Source organism: Corvus brachyrhynchos, unplaced genomic scaffold (assembly GCF_000691975.1).
Source record: "Corvus brachyrhynchos isolate BGI_N302 unplaced genomic scaffold, ASM69197v1 scaffold12, whole genome shotgun sequence".
NCBI lineage: Eukaryota > Metazoa > Chordata > Aves > Passeriformes > Corvidae > Corvus > Corvus brachyrhynchos.
The window spans coordinates 2,018,844-2,040,393 of record NW_008237885.1 but is presented as its reverse complement, the minus strand read 5'-3'; the positions used below and the strand labels follow the sequence as shown (position 1 = coordinate 2,040,393).

At 39.4% G+C, this 21,550-nt stretch overlaps 1 protein-coding gene across 2 annotated transcripts in view; it reads right to left on the bottom strand.

Annotated features, from left to right (window-relative positions):
* ABCC4 (ATP binding cassette subfamily C member 4) overlaps positions 1 to 21,550 on the bottom strand; it is a 135,602-nt gene that overhangs the window by 7,166 nt on the left and 106,886 nt on the right. Inside the window, exons 29-30 of one of the 2 annotated variants that reach the window (XM_017732634.1) lie at positions 16,652 to 16,757; positions 2,198 to 2,332 (exon numbers count right to left, since the gene is read on the bottom strand). In XM_017732634.1, the coding sequence (XP_017588123.1) occupies positions 2,198 to 2,332; positions 16,652 to 16,757 (241 nt within the window). Of the gene's footprint in view, positions 1 to 2,197; positions 2,333 to 3,901; positions 15,583 to 16,651; positions 16,758 to 21,550 lie in introns of those variants that run through there. The other variant, XM_017732635.1, reaches the window with a different exon arrangement.

Genomic DNA, 21,550 nt, shown 5'->3' with positions numbered 1-21,550 from the left:
AATGTGGGAAGACAACAGCAATACATGCAACGGACTTAGTAGTGTAAAAAGAAAAGCCATTGGAATCAGCTCTTCTGACTAAGCAACTTCTCTGGAAGTATGCGTGAAGCACAAGGGACAGCAATAACAAAACCCCTGAACTGTCCAAGTCCTTCAAACAGAAAGAACTGTAACTCTGCTTCTGGGTAGCTGCTGACTGGAGATACAGTCTCTTGATTTCTGTATTTTTGGGCCGAGTGTGGATAAGCACCATGCTTTGCATTCTTGGCAGATGCTAAAGCTTGTATCTGCCTTCTAGCCTGGGAGTTAGCAAACTTTTTCATCAAACCACATTTCAGCAGAGACTGGTTCCTGGATCTCTTCCCTTCCTGTACAAAATCACATAACATTGATGTGGTAACTGCAGATGACTGTATGGGCAAGTAACATCAGGCAATTATTTTTATACATTTTGAATCATCTTTGAATGCAATTGTGCAACTGGGGAGGGCTCTGGGGAAGGAAGGAGCGACAGCATGACACAGCTAAATTTCTACAGATGACAGCTGGACAGCCTCACCTCTTGCCCTTCCAAAGATCAAGCCTTAGGAAGCTGGCCTTCACTTTACAGACAAACAATGGTCATATGAATTTGAAGCTACCCTTTTAAACATCATTTATATAACCTCCAGATTGTCATGCACATACCACAGGAAACATGGCTAACCCATTCTTTCCTAATAAGAAAATAAATGAAGCTACACTGCAGCTGAATGGAAGAGGACAGCAGAACTCATAACACATCTTAGTTCAAGACAAAGCTGTTTCCTCAGTTCTGCAATTTGTACCACACAAGAATTCATAGTGATTTCATGCTCTTAGCTACAATGCTTTACTTGAAAAACTCTTTAAAAAATTAGAATCTGAGAATATGAACAGACACAAACCTATTCTCTACCCTTCAAAAAGTCCAATAAAATAGCATCCAGACATGAGCACACAGCCTCCATGACAGCACAGTTTTTCATTTTTTTTCAACTTGCTGGAAATGTGTCTATTTTTTTACTGGAAAGCGGCCAGGCACCTGCCATTTTGTTTCCTGTCTTTATGTGTTGTTCCCTGTCCATTGGTCTTTTGTTTCCCCAGGTAACAGTTTAGACTTTGTGTCCCCCTAGCTCTGCTCCACACATCCAGCAACTTAAAGAAAGGAAAGCATGAAGGCTAAAGAGCTTTGCCTGTAAAAGGCTCTCTTAGGTTGCTGCTCCCTGGTTAATACCAGTGCCTTACTTGCACGCTGAAAGCAAAGTTACACGAGTTCCAAGCAAGCTGCTGCCAAACTGAGCACAAATCTCAGCTGAAGCAATGCTGAAGCTTTGTTGGCACTGAGAGATATAAAATCTTGATCTGGACATTCTGTGTGGTAAATTATCAAGAAAAAGAAAGCAAGCCAAAGCTAGTCAAAGAGTTCCTCAATCACAGGTCATTCTTTTTTATCTTATCTCTGCTTCAGCCTTCCATCTGAAAAGTGGAGATGATATACCCTCACCTCACAGGCATATCATGAAAATTAATCCACTGATGTCTCTTAAACACTTTGATTGCCAGAGGAATGCCCACAATTACATTAATAATTCCGTACTCCGAGTAGGATTTGAATAGTAAGCAGTAAATCAGGCACAGAGACTTGCAGGGAACAAGGAGGCGACAAAACATTCAACAGCTGTTTCTTAACTGAACCCCGCTCATCTTGTGTGCAGAGCAGAGAGCCAGGGTACAAGAATGATGTAAGGGAATGCACAACAGTAGGAATGTGATCAAACCCTCAGGGACCACAGTACGGTCACAGGCACTGAAGCCCAACTAAAATCTGATGGACCCTTTTAAAAATATAGACATAACAGATAAATGCTTGATCCTGCAGCCCTAGCGTGTTTTTTACAGCAAGTTAAGAGCAATGCCCAGCATGAGTGAGTATGTCCTATGTTATTTACAGTTACTGTTTTGTGTACACACAAAAGGATGCAAGAAATCCAGTCTTTCAACTCGGGTATATAAATACACGTATTTGGAAGTCTGTGTATATCCCACGGAAAATTATGGCTTTGCCTTGCAAAACTGACAGATCCTTTAGCGGAAGGCTTACTGTAACACTGAATATGCTAACTTGAGATAAACAAACTGCAGAGACAAACTTAATTATCTCTTCTTCTAAAATTACCCGTTTTGCTGTTTCAATCAGAGAAGCCGCTTCAGTCTTGCCCACTTGTTGCACCATTTTGTAAAACAAGCTGTCTTGTTCTTGCAGCAAAATGTAAGGTTCACCATATTCTTTCAATCTTCCTGCATCTAAAACCTGTTAAATCAGCAGAAACCAATGTATTAACATAAGAAAATTAAAAACTAAATGTTACAGACTAGAAACCAAATGAAGGCAACTATAGGCAAGGGGGAAATAAATGCACTTTTAGTGCTAAGATGAATTTTGTACCCTGAAAATGAATTCTGTCCTCTTCAAACTAGTACAGCACTTTCTCAGTTTACAGACCTGTTGTACAATTTTAGAGTGCCCTACAGCTATTCCACCTATAGGAATCCAACGCAAAGTTATGCAGAATATGGAAATACAATGTTTGTGCAGCCAACAAAGCAGATTATAAGATTCATTGTGTAAGAAGGAAACAAAGAGGTCCAAAATGGGTTCTGAAGTAAACAGCTGTGGGTAAAAACCACGCAATAACCACCAAGATGGTTAAAGGAGAATAAGTAGGTCTTTTGAATTAGAGGTGAAGATGTAATTAAAGAAAATGAGGGTGTTGCTGAAAAGATAAACAATTTCTTGCATCAGTTTTTGCCAACTATGTATTAGAAAGATATTTAAACCTGACCCTATTCTTCCCACATAAAGAAAAGATGAGATGCCACCATGGACACAGGTACCCAAAAAGAGAGGAAGGGAGAAGGAAAGTACAACAGAGAAATTATGTAAGCATTAAGCCAATAAATCACAGAGGATATACACAGTCAAAAATAGAGGAAAAAAATTAAGAGTAAGCTGAGTGAACGTCTAAGAAAATATTCTCAGACTAGTGACTTCATTTAAGGACTGCATGGCAGCAAATATTGAACTTGCGTTTTTAAAAGCCTTTACAGGATTAATCCAAGGAAATTTTAAACTAGCCTATAAATTTTGAGATAAGACAGCAATTTAATTGAAACAGTCATTAAAACAAAAGAAGACACACAGATCACAGGTAGAATTTGTTCTCCACAGTTTTAGCAATCACAAATCTGATACAATTTTTTAATGCACCAGAAGAAAATGAAAGGAAAAATGGTTTATATGGATTTCCTGAAAGGTATCTGGTGTAACTAAATAACCGTGCTACAAAGAACAAAGCTTTTCAAACACCTGGACAGAAAACAAGAGATTTGAATTAAACAATGCAGTTTTCTTTGTAGAAAGCTGAACAGGCAGGAACTGGTGGGAACCACATTGTTCTGGCATAGGTGGTAGCTACTTATGTTAGTCATCAGAAAAAGGAGGGATCAGAGAAGTGACAAACCTGCGAACGACACAAAAATGTGCAGGTAAGTCCAGACCAGAGGTTCAGATACACCTAACTAACCTAGGAGAATGAGAAACACAATAGCAGGGAAAAGTCAATATTGACAAATGCAATGCACTCAAATACTTAACTGGCTTATAAATTAATGGTATTGACTCAAGAAAGAGATTTGGATATTAGTCCACAAGTTCAGTACTTTCTGCCATGAGTAGGAGTAATGGAGTTTTTAAAAAAAGGGATAGAATTTATGTGAGAAAACAATTCAGAAAATATTTTTGTTCTTATATAAATAAAAAACTGAATACACATGGCATGCTATTGACAAAGATATTGCCACAACAAAAGGACTTGAAGGACTCGTAACTCAAGCCACAACTGTGGTGTACATAGTTATGAGAAAAAAAGGAAGATCTAAAAAAATGAAGCTGTTGATTTCAGGAAAGAAATGAATAAAAGGTATTGTGAGGACAACTTCCAAAATAACAAAAATAGTGTACAAACTTCTGTTTGAAAGAAGAACCTCCAACAAGTTAGGAGGTAAATTCAGAGTCCTATGAGGAAGCTTTCAAACATGTCCTCTGCCTGTGCAGCTCCACAAAACCAAAGATCCTGACAGCCAAGGGCCCAGCAGTTCTCCAAGTGGCCTGGACCCCAGTAAATGGCAAAACCCACAGGAAAGGGGCACAGCTGAGCTGATCACCAGTGTGAAAATACAGCACTGCCAAGATCCCTGTCGATTTGTCTGACACCAGAGACCTGGCACCAGGGAAAAGGGACCCACTCCTTCCCTTCCGGTTCAATTAAGTACATGGCATTTGAATGGAAAGTAACTCAAGACAACAAACAGCAGCATAATTACATCTAATTTAATGAACTGTATGCACAGAAACCTACAAGAAGTTATTTGCTATTTTCAAAAGCTCTTAACTTAGAGAACCCAGCCTATACAATGAATTTTCTTCGCAAGTGATTTCCAGTATTGTCTGGAATTGCAGCTGAAGGAAGTGCTCATGGAAAAATCTTAAATATTAGTAATATTGCACAGCACAACATACAGTCATTTAATAGATGCAGTATTTCACCTGCAGAAGTATACTTGCAAACATGCTGACTTTTCAGTGTACTTAGTCCTATTCCACTTACTCTGAATATTTAATTTTTATCACAATATTTTTTAAGCCACAGTACGTCATAGGTAAGGAGAGCTTCCTTAAAAATGCAATGAATTATCATATACAATTCAACATTTAAATTAGGGTGCCACAGTAGAACACCTCTGCTGCCTTTAAGTAAAGCTTTTTTCAGCACAGCACTAGATAATGCAGCCACTCCTCAAGAGAGGAAACAAAAAGCATCTTCACTAAATGTGTCTCTTACTAGTAAAGAGCTGCAATAGTCAAGTAGAGGGTTTTAAAAAAATATATATTACTGCAGTATTGCAATTTTAACATTCATTTTGCAAATATCTGAAACAACCACAAACACAGACAATTTTTCCCCTCCAGAGAACCTGGGGAAAGGGAAAAAATTCTTCTTCCCTGACAAGTTTTAAACAAGCAAGTCCAGAAGATGAACGCATAGAGCGAGCAATTTCTGTCTGGAGAAACTCCATCCACATTTTAAACAAATCATTAACCTATTCGTCGCCTTTCTTTGGGAATAAAACCCAAACTTGTGTTATGAAGAGAGACAGAACAACGATAGGAAAAACAAGCTGTGTTACTTGTTTAAAAAATCTGAAATGAAAAATAAAGAATGCAACTGAACAGACAACATCATTCCTACAAGTCAGGAACACTACAAACCCTGTTCACCAAGGAAAAACACTTTCTACTAACTGCTGTCATCTATGAGACAATGGAGAAAGTTTAAGCTGATTTATTTGGTAGTTATACATTTATATATTTATATATTTATTAAAAAGTGCTTAGACAAAGAGATAGGTACTCTTCTTTGAAGAAATGTGTGCTGATAAGATTTACATAAATAAATAGGTACTTTGGCTAAGGCTTTGCATACTCTTACTCACTGACTCCAAGCCAAATTACAATCACCAGGACTTCAAAAAGCCAGCTAATCATTCAGGAAAGGAGGAATCTGGTGTTTACCAGCCACATATTTTCTGATCAACTTGCAACGCTTATCACTGCACAATACAAGAGAATCGAACCCAGATGTGTTCCAAGGCAGTTGTACCAGTGGAACTTGATACAGAAGAGCCAGAGAAGCTTGTAGCTGGCGAAATCAGATCGGCAGGGAGATTATGGAGGACACACACAGGAGCACTTGACTCTGAATCAGACTGGAATTTCGTCACAGACTTCAGTGCAGATATTGAGAGAGAGGGGTTTTGTACAAATCACTCAACTTTTCAGCCCCTTGCTCTGACTCTTTGTAAAATACACAAAATAAAGACTCTGTCATTCTGTGGGAGCTAACTGCCTGTGAAATACTTAAGACAGCCCAGAGTAAAACAAAACAAACACAAAAGAGTTATATAAACCCAAAGTGGTCATATGCAAACCAGGGCCAGATTCTCCACCCTCTTGCACTAGCAGCTTCCTTTACCTTGCCTGCACTGTTCTTGCCTTTGTAGTACCATCTTTATGACTCCAACAGGATTTTCTCATATGAAAGAGTAATTCCAACAGTACAAAATTTACAAAACTGGCTGCTGGCAATCATACAAAAGAAAGCATGCAGGAAAATTGCTGTTCAATGGAATTTGCTCACCTCCCTGAGAAAGGTGAAAGCATCTTTACTTACAGCTATCCAAATCAGCATTACTCAAGCAGCAATACAGAGACATCTTAAGTTCAAACAGGGCTCAAACGATGTATTCTTCCTGAGTAAAATCCTCACATGCCACCTAAATCTACTCCATCTAATGTTTCATTCTGGTTGAATAGTCGGGGCCAGTGACTGAGCTGTGATCTTTCCAGAAGGTTAAGAACCATGATGGGTAGAAGACAACATAGCTTTGAACAGCATTTTGTTCGATATTTGAGGCACAGAATAAGACAGAAAGAGTACAGTTAAAATATGGGAGGGAAAGACAGAGAAACAGAAAATAAATATTTGATCTTGACCTGCAATACCAAACATGAAAAGACTATTAGCCATTTAAATGTGTTGTTTATGTTAACTCTAACTAGCACAGGAGTATGCCGCAAAAATGCTGCTGAACTAAATTTGGGTAAGATTTGAGAACTACATTTTGCCTCAGCTGTAACCTACCAGGGTATCTATCCCCATTTTGCCTATGTCCCTCCCAAAACCCCCAAGCTTTGCAATATTTCCATTCCATAGCCTCATAATTTAATGTATTAACCAAGACAAAAAAGCAGGGGAAGGAAGACAAAAACAAAAACATAAAATAGTGAAAAAGAAATCAGGAAATCCATTTCACCATGAAAAGAGAGAAACAAAACAATGAATGAGGATACTACATCGAGATAGTTGAGTTTCCAGCAGAGACCTAGGCAGCAGAGCCAGGAGAAGACCTTTTCTCCTTGATGATTCCTCAGGTAATCTATATTATTCTGTTGCACAGGACTTTGGAGAAGCCAACATTCATTTAGTAAGTGAATTTTACAATCTTCTTTGTGGATTAATACATGTAAAAGAAGAGTCATTAGCCACAGAGAGAGAAAAAACAAGGGCCTTTTAAAACGCTGTAACAAACACCATGTACTTACAGCTATGCATAGATACAAAAAGAAAGTTCTAAATCCTGTGTTTTCTAACTTTCAGCAACAAAAGCAGACAAACCAAGAGAACAATAGTTATAAAACATTCTGAGAAAAAAAAATCCAAGGTTGGAAGTGTCCAGCAACAGAGGAGGGGGGCATGGGAATTTATTTCAATTATTATTGAGGAATGACCAGTATTCTTATTCACGTTCATATTCACCATAAAGCCAGAGGGGAAATGGGACATTTAAGAGTTGATCATAAATGTTTTTATTTCCTATTCAAAAGGAAAATAATTCAAGGAAATTATCTCCTTGGGAATACATCTGATTTAATTTAGACTTGGAGAAGACATCACCAAACAACAAAATCATTATTAAAGTCCAAAACTCTGCTAGGAGTACAACTTTGAACAATGTTTTCCTCAGAGAGCATACATCAAGATGATCTTCAATAAAGTCCTGGGAAGAGGAGAATATTCAGGAGATGCTTCTGGTTACATCATATTATAAGAAATATATTTATCCAAGACAATACATAGCTTTGTGGGAAAGAGCCCACAGCCTGTACTCCAGTTGGCACTAAGTTCAGATGCAAGCATGTTCTGTCTCTTCTGTCTCATCGTGGTTTGTCGAAACAGATCAGAAACATGCACATACTTCTCTGAAGAATCATTTATAAATATCAACCTATCTAAACTTGTTTGCAAACACTGAAGCACATTGAGAAGGCTACAAGTATAACTCAGAAACCATTTTAAAGGGTTTTTTCTTTTTTTTTTTCTTTTGAAAGTCTGCTCTCTTATTTTATTTTTGGTGGTGGAGCTTTGTTTAGTTCTTTCTTGGGTTTTTTGTTATGATTTTTCTTAAGCCTTCAGGTTTATTCAAAACATTCCCCATGCTCCTTCAGGGTTCTTATACAAATTATTCTACCAGTAACTGCAGACAAATTTGGTGTCAAATAATGTATATTTCAGGTCTCATGTACATGAACAGAGCAGAGCACACCTGGGAATCTACCTTCTTATAATCTGAATTACTATTTTCAGATTTTCCAAATAATTCACCTCAGCAGAGCTTAACTTTGCTGTAACAATGCCAAACTCACTAGTCACTGGCATTTGACATGTACCCCCTTATCCCCTACTTCACAGAAAAGGCAACTTTAGACCTCTTGTTCTGTAATCAGAAATAGTGGATTTCTTTAAACTGAAATTATTCTTTGGCTGTAACTTATGGGAAATTGAGCATGCAGCACTGCCTGGTAAACTGTTTCATGCCAGTTTTCTTTAAGCTTCTTGCAGAGGTTTAAAAATCAACCTCCTTTTCCTCCAACTGATGGCATGCCACTGTAAGCTGGATGGAATGTTGTGGGGAAAAAATACCAATTACATATGTAGTAATGAGACTTACTCTACTGATAATCACTCGATATGAACTCCTTCTGTGTCTTATTGAAGAAGTCTGTTTAACCACACATTGCAAATGTGTCTTGTATTGTACAGTTTCCTCACCTCCAAACATCTGATATACCAGTGTAAGTTCAACCCCTGCCTTAGAGGGTAAGAAGGGGCCTTGTGCCAGTGCTTACCAACAGCAGACAAAAACACGCATGTGCTGACAAAACTCTGCCTTGGTCAATCAGTGATGACTGTTTCCATCACTGTAAAGCCACATTTCTCAACCAGGACTGCAGAATGGCTCAAATGTAGCCCTGAAGTGATATGAGATATACTGCAGTTTAAAAAAATCCCACTCTTTAATAAGGCTTTTGAGGGTCTTAGAAAGGTAGCTAACCTACAAGGATATTGTACCTTACAAGAGGTTAAGGAATATTGTTGCAGATGACTGAGCATGTCCTCCTGGTTTTTATCAGTTTCTGATGACAATGAACTTGTGGCTCAGCTGCCATGCACAGCTTCACCTTATCAGAAACTCTTCTGCTCAGAGCATCAGCCACCAGCCTGACCTGTGCTAATTTGCCTTTAAACAGTAACACTGTATTTCTGAGCAAGCAAAAATCATTCTCTAAAGATGTGTTAGCATTTCTAGTACAGGCTAAATTCCATACCATTGTCTTTAAAGAAATATGATATGACCATCCTGTTCTTACCCTGACGGAAACACATTCACACACAAATGCCCGACAGAATGAGAGATCAAGGTTCATCAAACATTGGCTTCACTTCCTGCAGAAATTCAAATTCAAATTCTTCATCTGAATGCTTCCACCTGAAGTATTGCCTCAGTGATTAGTTGTTTTATTTGGGTAAAAGAAGAATCTTGTCAGGCAGCCCTCTTGAAATGGGAGCAGCTTTTAAGAACTCAGAGACGCCCATGTCTTGGAGAAGTGTGGCTTAAAACTAGCAGAGAATCAAGAACTCTAGTATTTTCAAGCTCTTTGGGATTTTGACTTGATTTTAGAGGCAGATAGGCCAGGCGTGACATTTACAACTGTCACAGACACTCTGTTCCAGCTGACAAGACTTGCTCTGATACACAACCATGGCATATAGCTCAGTATCTTATGCAAAACATGGCCTAAACACTAGTACTCAATCTTCTCTTAATGGTAAAGATGCATATATTACTCAGCTTTGAAAGCAATGCCTTCACTGGTGATATTTGTGGAATTCAATTAAATTTCAAGAAAGAAAATGGACGGATCTTGTTTTCTCTTGGGGTTTGATAAACATCAACCCAGTTTCAGAAGATCTGGGAACAGTGGAAACTGCCTTTGTTCAGAATCAAAACAAAACTGACCATTTCTGAAACATCATTTGCTAGATGTTCAGCTCTTGCAGAAACTCTGGAAGTCTGTAGTTAACAAAAGAAAAGAGAAACCCAACGGTTTCCAGGCCCTCTGCTCTCCATGCAGGTTCCCTTCTATGAGTATCCTTTATACTCTTATCTTCACATTTCTTTACTCAAGAGACTTTGGTCCCAGAACTCAGCAGGGATCTTTCTTAGGCTGAATAAAAACAAGAATAAATTTAGTTCTAATATTCCTTTGTCCATATATTCAAGACAGAGGCTGAGTCAAAAAAAGGAGTTTTATTAGTGTTTGTTCCTTTTGAATAATGATAGCAGGTGCACCAGTATGAATGTAGCAATTTTCCTGTGGATTACTGGATTCAGACCCACAACATACTCTAAGGTTTTTATGAACAATTAGATGCTTAGTTGCAAAACTTCGGCATTCATTCTAGCTACTATAATCCATTAAAATCCTTTTACATTCTCTAACAGAACAGACTTCAATAGCACGAGCATAATATCCAATAATATTTCACCACACTCCAGACACTGGGTAAATAAAGGGTCAAACCCCCTTTTAGCTTTCTGTAACAGAACAAAAAAATTACCCATTTTAAACCCATGCAGTTGTCCTGCTTTAGAATTTTGAAGAACTGAACAACAGTTTTGAATGTAGTCCTACTTAACTGTTATTTTCATATTCTATCATCCCAGGCTCCAGGAATATTTATGATCTCATCAATTGACCTCTCTTAGACATCCCAAGCACTTGAGGGCTGTGTCTGATAGCAGGTAGCTCTCCACCAAGGAAACACTCTGACATGGACATCCTGAAGACCAGAGAGTCAACACCAATGGTGGGACACAGTTTTCCCAAAGAACTGTTCTACAACCAGGATTGCATATTCTGTGTCTTGCGACTTAACATAATTCCCCTCTAGAATGTTGAGATTTACTGTAAAACACATTCATTTTCCAGCAGTGGTACTTAAATAAGTGAAAAAGAAAGCCACCAAAAGAAGAGTCAACAGACCACAGCACTTCTGACTTTAACTCAGTATTACTAATTTAAGTGTACCACCGCTACCTTCCTATGTTCTCCACATCTTCACCTGAAGCTGGGCCACTGCAGTGAAAGCTCACATAAAAGTATCAGTAGGACAGATGGGGCTTCCCCACTACAAGACCTCTGCCTCTCACTGGGCTGCAGATTCAGACTCCCTCATGTTACTCTCTGATGACTCTTGCACTTCTGGCTATGCAATGCTTCAAAAGCAAGGGTTTAACCTGACTGCCCTGGGTACACAGAGGATACAACATTTTTCTGGGAATGGGGAGCATTGAATCCAGACCTCTTCAGACAGAGCACAGATTTCTCCACTTTCTAGAAGAATGCTGTCATCCCCATGGCAAGGAAGGGCAGTATGGCCATCACTGTCATGTTCACTTGGATGTCCATCACCATTGTCTCATTTCCATTTCAATGGATGAAGGACATTAATGTGCAAGACTGGGTCCGATATTGGAACTCCAGAGAGAGACGAGTGCTCAGACCTTGTCTGCTGGGTAGCATTTTCTATCTAGCTGTAGGTGACTCCCTTTTCACCACACAGGCCACCTGGATCTCTCTCTTTGATTCCAAGATGTTTCTACTTATTCTTGGTGGACTGATTGCTCTGCTGAAGGTAGATGTCTACAGTGCAGGAAACACGGTGCCTGATTTATGAGACCCAGATGTTCCACCATGGCAAACACAACATCAGAAAAATGAGAATAACCGAATGAGGGAGGTGTACCGGAAAGACATGGGAAGTAGGGAGGCTTATCGGAAAGACGTGGAAGTAATTTTCTATTGACCAAAAAAACCAACTCAGATCTGGCTGTGAAGTGCGTTGTATTGTTACCCTGAATATTAGTCACTTCAGAATGTAACCACAACAGATTTTCCCATAAAAAAATCAAATCTCTTCCCATGATTCTCTCATCAAAAACTTCCTATTTGAATGACAGTTTTTAATTACTAGATCAAGTTCTGCTTGCATAAAGAGTTTCCATTTCAAAGAAGTATTGCACTGATATGAAAACTCTCTGGAGAAACATCCTTGTCATTGGAAAACGCACAAGTTTTGACTCTGTGGCTTTCCTCTGGAGAGGCCATGGCATAGTATATACAGCAAACAGCTCCATCAGGTTCTTGCCAGATGCATATACTTTATTTGTTACTGAACCACTATGTCCCTGGGTGAGGTTAATTTCTGTATGCTTCTGTTTTCCCCTCTGTAAAAACAGTTTCAAAAAAGTGTTTTTCAATCTGGAGAAGGAAGCAGAGAGAAGGGGGAGGAATGGGTGATGAGGATTTTATAAGATCCTCCTGGAAGTCTTGGGAGTGGTGCCCATTGGCTGCCACAAGCTGCAGATGCAGTTTACATAAAAGGCCTTTCCCCTCCATGGTGAGGACAGGACAGGGAAGCAGCTGTTGAGGTGGCGGGGAAGCTACGGGAAATGAGGGGCCAGTGAAGCAAGCCTGAGCTGAGCTTCTGCCAGGATCTGCCATGACAGAAGAGGTATAACTGCAGCTTTCATCCTACCCTCCCCTTCTGCCAGGCAGCAGAGTGCCTGCCTGTGCCAAAGAGCTAAAACGGGTACTGCTAGCACCTGATGGGAAGAGTTACAACTTGGCTTCTCAAAGTAATGAAGGAAAAGGAATGAGAAAGTGTCCTATTAGGCACTGGAGCAGCACAGAGGGAAGAAAAAAAAAGCAGCTTGAAAACCGCTGGATTATAATTTTATGGTAGTATTATTTGATGGGCTGACTTAACAAGTCTTTCCAACTTTGGTTCCAAAGATTGTATGGATACTTCCCTATCTCACCCAGGTGTTTGAAGTTTAATTAATTAATGTTTATAAAGAGCGTTACAATTTCCAGATGAAAGGTCCTATGCAAGTGCAATGCAGTATTACTCATTGAGGTGATTGGGTTAGAGAGTATCACGTTACACAATACAGCTCTTCCCTCAATGATTTTAAGCGTTTGAAGTTCTGATAAAATGTGTTTATCTCTAAGACAGATATAATGGAAATACTCTTAAGGCGTGACCTGGATTATGAAAGCAGAGGTATGGTTTTGGGAATGGAACAAACAAGAATTAAAACAACTCCTGAGGCCAGATTTGTCTACAGTTGTATAAAATATATTCTGTTCTTCCTTTTTCCCCTCCTTGAGTAGGCTTTTCTTCTCTTCTAAAATAGAACCGGTTATTATGATGGGTGTGAGCAGACATGCAACAGTTCACGTTCAGTTCCTATTTCCATACTCATCCAACTTGACATTTTCTCATGACTTTCTCAAAATTATTTTCTGTTCTAATTTTTTTTTTTTAATGTTTGGATTAACCCTAAGGCGAACAGTTTCTTTTTGTAAAGTTCTGCTTTAACCAGTAATTAAACTGAATTACATCAAAAACTCGTGGACAATGCCAAGCTGGGGACTGCAGCCAATACACTCAAGACAGCATGGCCAGTTTTCACCCCTCAATACAAGAAAAAGGAAGGTAAATTTGAGCAAGCTTGAGATAGGGTTACCAGGGTGGTCAGTGAACTGGACCACCTATGAGGAGAGGCTGAGGGAGCAGGACGTGTTCACCCAGGAGAACTGATGGCTTCAGGGGACTTAACAGCAACCTTCCCATATTTACAAAGAAGTTACTGAGAAGACCGAAGGCTCTTCGGTGAGACACACAGTGGGAAACAAGAAGCAACTGCCATAAACAGAAGGGAGGCTTTCACTGGATATAAGGAAAAGAAAGATTTCATGGCAGATAATTAAGCATTGGAGCAGGTAGCCCGGAGACTGTAGAGCCTCCATTTCTCAAAATTTTCAACACAAACATTTCTCAAAATTTTCAACAGGAACAAGTCCTGAGCAACCTGATGTGAAATTAGTGCTGACCCTACTTTGAGCAGAAGGTTCCTTTCAGTCTGATTCAATGGGAAGGGAGGAAAGCCCTAGGTGACGTCCACTTGTTCAGGAATGGGCTTGAACATGGGTGATTGATTCAAGAGAGCTTAACAAGTTTGCCCAAAATTTGTTTGAAAAGTAACTTACTCATTATTTGTCACAGACAATTGTTAATATTTTGACTGCCAGGTTCTATCTTTGTTCTTCTTCCCTAATTTTCTAAAAAACTTATCACGATACCAAACAACAGAGATTTGGGATGGCTTATAAATAAGCCATTACTGCACCCAGAGGTCTCAGTTAAAGGAGAAACAAACCCAGGATTTTTAATAATACTGGGTAAAGCAGTAACAATGCACTTTGTCCATTTCTGACTCTTCAAAAAGAATCTGCATCAAGTTAAATTTGTGAATTACTAAAACATACCATTGACTAACCAAATTATATAACACACTAAAAGCTTTCTTTAGCTAAGTCTTCTCGATTTTTGTGATATTGAAGGAAACAATTAATTTTCCATGAATGCTGGTTTTATTGTTAAGAGTCCTCATTACCTAATAGTTAGTCTTCTAGAGGAATATTCTTTTTCTTGGCATTTTTAACATGTTTTTCTTCCAAAATTCTGCTTTACTCCCACTGAAAGTTACATGCTTCAGTAAACAGAGTAATCAAAGTGTAACAGAAGCACACCTGTCGTAACTCTGATCATTCTAAATATGAGATGATAATTCTGATTTGCCCATAAACAGACCCAATAACTAAGGATGTCAAGAAAACAGGATTGTTACAAAGCCACGTCAGCTTCCTCCTTTTTTCTATTTTCTTTTCCTTTTTTTAAATTTTTCTCGCCCTCCTCTCCCCCTCAGTTTACAGAAATCTGTAAGATCAAAATGGAGCAATGCAAAGATGAAAAATATTTACAAGTTGCTACTGACTGCAGACTCAAAGGCATCTTCTTGCAAATCGCTTTCTTAATACTCTAAAGAGGCCAAAAGCATTAAAGACTATGAGACTATTAGGAAACTAAGAATCTTAATAGTGACTAAACTGAAACAACATAAGGAAAAGGATCATGTACAGACACTTAAAATGCAATAGAGTAGCTATGTAATTGGCAATTATCCTGAGTAGTCTGGGGAAAAGGGTGATTTTTATGCTTTGCTCCAACAATTTTTGGCAAAAAAAGTAAATAAAACATTTAGTTTTCATTGCAACTTCATGACATTAAAGGTAAAACTAAGAAAACATCTTCATGGAAAGAGTATTCTGTGCCTAACACGTTAATGGAAGTTAATGAACCAAAACCCCCAGAAATCCCTTTGGACAGCTAACAAACACACACAGCTATTAATTAGGTGACAGTTGTTTCCTCACAAATCTTTTGTTCATTTCAGTTGTAGAGAACACCAACATATCCATCAGACCTGTGGAGAGGTATTCACTGCAGAAGAAAGTATTTATTTATTATATGTTAAATGCTTGCAATTACATGACTACTTATGGCAGTTCTGCTGGTTTCTCTCTTTGTAAACTATAATCACTGAGCTCACAATCTATTCTACTCCTCAGAACACCACTCACCTCAGCAAATGCAATTGTTTCATTCTGTGTACTTCAGGCAACCACTGTAACTTAAAGCTGAAGGAAGTTACAGATTTTCTACACATTTCACATTAATTAATCTGAGGGGTTTTACACACAAAAAAAAAAAAAAAAAAAAAAAAGAATTATCATGCTTCACTTCCATAAAACAAAAGTTGAGAGTTATTTTTTAAGCTTACCACCAAGAGGTGAAGGACAATTTCTGCCTGAAGCCCAGTTAAATTTGAGTTCCACTTATGAACACGGTTTGCCCTCTATGCCAGTTATTTCATTAACTGGCTGTGAAGAAGATGTTTGCAAAGGGCTCGTGTTCTTATTGCAGAAAATTGTAAAACTGCAGGCTACACATCATGTCAAGGACAAACTAGGTGGATTTCCTGAGAGCCCAGGGAACACCACTGACTTTATGAAAATAATCAGCAAGTATTTCCCAATCTCTATGCATGTGCAATGCACTGTGGGGCGGACAAGATGGCAGAGAGGGTATAACACTCCTCTATTGGAAGTAAAGATGGCAGAGGCTGCTGCATTGGTAGTGCTTCATCTTCTCTATTTGAACCTTGCTTTAGAAAGCTGGCCACGTCATTACCTCACCAGTCTACTTCCACTTCTCCCATCACTACCTTTGCCCCAGGGCAGCTGCTGTCTCCTTACCTCCATGTCTCCTGCCTCAGAACCTCCACCACTTCCTCCTCACACATCCCACACCAACTATTGTCTCCCTCAGCTCACCGAGACTGAATTAATACACCTGACTGAACCCATCTGACTCTGTCCAGAACCTCATGGTTGGGATTTCATAGGCTCCCACTACTGGCAGAGTTTATTTGCTCAGGTCTCCCGGTGCACCTCACCTACAGTGGGTTTGCGCCTTGCAGGATGGAAAGCACAGGGCCAGAGAAAGCACGAATTCTTTCCAGTCATTACATCTACAGTTTCATGAGCTGCGAGTCACAGTAGCTAGGATAAGGGGGTTAACTTAGATAAGTCTAACATATGATTTACACTCCTACCCACTTTTGGATCAAAATTAAGAAGAGTCACTAACATTATTCTTCTTCAGGAAAGAAAAAAAAATGAAGCAGTTAGCTGTCTTACCATAATCCTATCACTGTCAATAATGGTGTTCAAGCGGTGTGCAATGGTCAGCACTGTGCAGTGAGCAAAGGTTTCACGGATCGTCTTTTGAATTAACTCATCTGTTCTGAAACACAGCAAGAGCAATGAAGACAACAATAAGATGTTTGCATTGATAACTGAATAGCAGGCAGGTTTTATGATTTCATCAAACATGACTGGATAGAAGGAAATATGTTTATAAAGTTATTACAGTGCTTCTTCCTCTTGTTATACCAGATGACTTGGAGACATATCTTGAAACATACTCCAAAATCTACCCTTCAGTACCTGATGAGGAAAGAGTTCCTTCTTGTAAGCAGAGCAATAGGCTTCATTTCAGGAGACTAATTTCCCAGACTTTGTGGTGGCCAGTGAGCCAGGGGTACAAGGGACAAAGAGAGTCTGGCTGGTGAAACAGTCCCTTTTATCAGGGATCCTCCCCAGGTTAGGGTGACCAGAAAAGGCTTCCCCCAGCATTCATTGTTCTGGTATGTCAGTGTACCCCAGTTCTATGTTCCTGGTTGGCCATTGGCCGCCCCACCCCCTTGCTACCTTGTATGTTTCATGTCCTAGAAAGTTCTGCACTCCAGGTTCCCCCCATTGGCCTTTGCCCATCACCACTCTCCCAGAGCTTCCCCACTGGCTCCCATTCCCTAGTCCTGCCTGTGTACCGCCCCCATGACCTCAGATCATTGGTCCCTGGTGCTTGCCCCACTCCTGTACTTAAACCTGAGTTCTTCATTGTTCTTAGTCTTTGACTCTTGATCCCTTCCTTCACTGTGTGGAAGCAATGAACTGCTGCCGTGGAATTCAGTGCAGAGACCCTTCCTGCCCCTCTTTGCCATCGACCCCTATCACTGAAGCTGTCCGTGCGCGTGTGTGTGCACGCGTGTGTGAGTGTGTGTGGCTGATCCTGCTGAGCGGCTGCGCTTTGGAGATGCTTTTGGAAGATCGCAGCACCTCATGCTCTGGCACAGAAGCCAGAGAGAGCATGGGTTAGTGATAAGACTTTGATTACAGAAAAGGGAAAATTCTGCAGATTCAGATAGTCCTACTGATTTCTACAACAAAAAAATCATTGTTACTGTCTTTCAAGATTTAGTTCATGCAAGCAATGAAGTAAAGTTGGTGAAAGTAAATATCCTTCATTGCAAATCATCTGAAGAACAAACACAAGACAGCACAGAACTAAGGTTCTTGATTTCAAATGCAAAAGATGATTAATTAAAGGAGATGGTTGGTAAACTAAAATAGTACTGGAATAGCTCAAGAACTTGAATACTGAAAAAACCCAAAACTTGGCATACTCTGTAAACAATCAAAAGCATTAACTGGAATGCACAACCCAAGGAAAGAGACAGAAGATTTCAAGTTAAGAGTGAGCCTGCTGTAAGAAAAGGACAGCAGAAGGAAACAGAAGAATTGTAAAGAATGAAAACTAAGCTAGAGCACGGACACTGAAGTACAGGGCTGAAGTGAAAACTGTCACAAATAAAGCTGAGAACTGTGAAAAGGAAATATAATTATACTGAAAGGTAGTAAAGCCACTAGAATGTTCTTTACCCATATAAACAAGCGTTAAGGCAAAAGATGGGAAATATTCATAGAACTGGAGCTTATTGGAGTAACTAACTGTACAAGAGAAGCATTGACACCACCTAACTTAGAGGACACCAGTCAGGCTTATATGTGGAGACCTCTACAGTCCTCTCTTTAGTCAGTGAAAGGGGAGAGGAATGGCTGGAAGGTGAATCTGAGAACCTGGATTAGGCAGCCATCCAGTGATGAATGCCCTCTAGAGGCACCTGACAGCCCACATTGCACAGGCAGCCTTGGCTCCCATTCTGGGCACAAAGACAGACCTTGTGAATACTCATACATGGCCCACCAGCCCTCAAAAAAAAAAAAAAAAAAAAAAAAAGGACAAATGGCAACAATGAAGAAAAAGCAACAGAACCCAAAATTCTCATCCAAGATACAAGGATGAGACAAAGAATTCAAAATATACTGGGATTAGTTGAACCGAGGAAGTTCCAGCCTAGAAGTCAAGCACTTGAAGGCATGGGCCTCATTTCTAGGGTTTCTATTAAAACATGAATTTGTTCTTTATATATGTGATGACTGGAGTATAACAAAATTCTGCAGATTAGGTTAAAAAAGTACAAAGGAGGTATCTGAATAAACTAGAATATTTAGGCAGACACGTTGGCTGCAATCAGTTGCTTGCAAAGCCTTAATTCTTCAAACTTTTACAAGTAATGGGAAAATAAAATATATAAAAGATTTATAAAACACATCTTCCTCTGATTAAGTAGTATTTTTTTAGACAGAAGTAGTACTCCACACTGAATCTGTCTGCACATGATAAATATTTGGTATCACTTCATGAATTACGCAAAGAGAATTGTTCTGATGCCACCATGTCAGAAGGCACCAGCAATAAAAGGGGACAGACAACTTTGGAAGAACAGGATGACTTAGAGGAATGAAGTAACCAGTAAGTTTCCACAGTAGAAAGTACCAGCTCATGCTCTGAATGATGAACATAGCTTCTGTTACAAGCTAAGTTGAGCAATCAGCACGACAAAGGAGAAGACAGATCCTTGCTGATGACAGGAAGAATCATCAGAGAGAAGGAAGACACAAAGAGTTAAGTAAGAATTCCACGCATTCTAACTGTTACCTTCATCTGGGGACAGAAACATTTAAGTTCTGTCATGAGGTTAAGAGAATTGGGTTCTGGACCACAGTCTGAGAGGCTTGGTCCTTCTGCTCCTACTTCCTAAAAGAAGCTCAAGAACAAGGTGGGAAGCAGGTGTTCCTCAACTCCTTTTGAACAAAGGCCAGTATGCAATCAGGGATTTTTTTAGAAGTCAGGACAGGGCCAGGCTCCTTAGTTCTGTTATCTCCTTAAGAAAAGGAAGTTTTTCATCATGTTCCACATCACAGCAATACCAGTCCTTTCACCCCAGTGTTAATGAATGTGTATTTTTTTGCTCTCTTCTCAGCAACGCCTCAACAACCTGACTACTCTTACCTCCAAAGGGAAAAAAAATCAGGGACATCTGTGAAAACACTCACTATGAAAGAGCCTTATGGAGACAGAAGGATGTGTTCTCTGTAATGGTTGAAATAGCAAAATAGAAACAGAATATTCAGTACTGAATACTCCCTAGAACTGTGTAAAGAAAGCCTTTTTCTTTCCTTACAGTCAAGCTCAAGGTGAAGTTTCCTGCAGAGCTACTACAGAACATGAGAATCACAGCTTACTCAGAAACTTTGAGAACAACTTTACGAAGGGCTCAAAATTATTTGTAACTCAGGTTATTCCTACTGTTTTCTGAGAATGCCTCAGCCCTGAACATCCCTGTCCTCTGCATTCATTTATTGTATCTTCTTTTATTACATGTATTCTTTATAGCACTATCGCTTCCTACATTTACAAGAAAAAAACCTCTCATTCTTAAGAGATACAATCAAACTATTATCTTAAACAGGTATTTCTTGAACACAAGCTTATCACTAACAAGAAACTGCTGTCCATATTGTGGGTGTGACAAATGTTCTAAAATGAGACTACAGAGTAATCAGGAACAGACTTAATCTCCATCTTCAAATATCACAGTACACAATCTCATGCAGACATGCCTGCTGACTGACACTTGGCTAGATTGTCTCCAAGGTTCGTGGTAGATCTTGGAGCATAGTTTTTGGGACAGCAGGCAGAAGCACCATCAGCAACCTCCAGGAGAATCCTGGGAAGAAGGTAGCGAAAGCAAGAAAATATAGAAAGATCAAGAAAAGCATCTGTATACAGAATTATGTGCTGACAGAGTGTAGAGACTGTACCACATACCAGTTAGAGCTAGGAAAGTACCAACAGAAGCATCATTTCTGTCCCTTTTTCAGGGCATAAATGGATTCTTAGTGGTGTCTACCCACACTGAGCAAGTGTCTAGGCAAGTGCCAAGTGATTTCATCACCCACTTCAGTACATCAAACCCCATCATCTTTCAGGCACATTAAAAACCAAAGATGCAACCCAAATACCAAAACCAGGGCTGCTGGAAGACAAAAGATCAATCCTAATCTGATTATATAAAAATGGGAACCACTCCCTACTGCAAGGTACAATACAATAAGAAAGCACAAAATGGTGGTACAGCTGTCCCACAGGCACCACAGGTTGAGATCTAACACCAAGTTTCCCAGCAACCCAAGATCTGGTGTGACCTGAATTAGCTGACTGTGCAAAAAGAAAACTATCTAAAGAGGAAGAATAAACATGATCTGAATGAGAAGCAACCAAGCTGCTGAAAGGAAAACTGGGTAAGTCATTATCTTCTGTCTGATGTCCTCCCGGGATTGTCCTGAAATATCTCACACTACACAATTACTGAGAGGCTTAGATAACTTCTCCAAAAGAAAAAGAGTTACAGATAGCAGTCAGATGTAATAAAAGGTTAAACCTTACAAGGTTAAGATGGCTAATGAACTGAACTATGTGCAACAGCTGTTTTCACCAGATTCAATGAACAACCAATGTAAAAATGTGGCAGTGGTTTGCTCCCCGAAAAGTTTTGTCCTCTGTAAGCAAATATACGAGTTAACACACAATACTGTAGTCAGTGAGCAGAAAGCCTAGTAAACTAAAACAAAGTCAGTATTTTTAAAAAGTCTCAGTTACTAATGATTTTGCTTCAGTATATCACCAAAGCAACTACATGAAGATTTTCAGCTCTTCTGCTCCAGGTTTCACATAACTTTCCAGAACATTTCAAGTGCTTTAAAACCAGACTATTCTTCAGGGTGAGAATGGACCAAGAAGATAAAATCAAATTAAATGTCTGTCAGCCATCACACGAATCATGCAGGTAG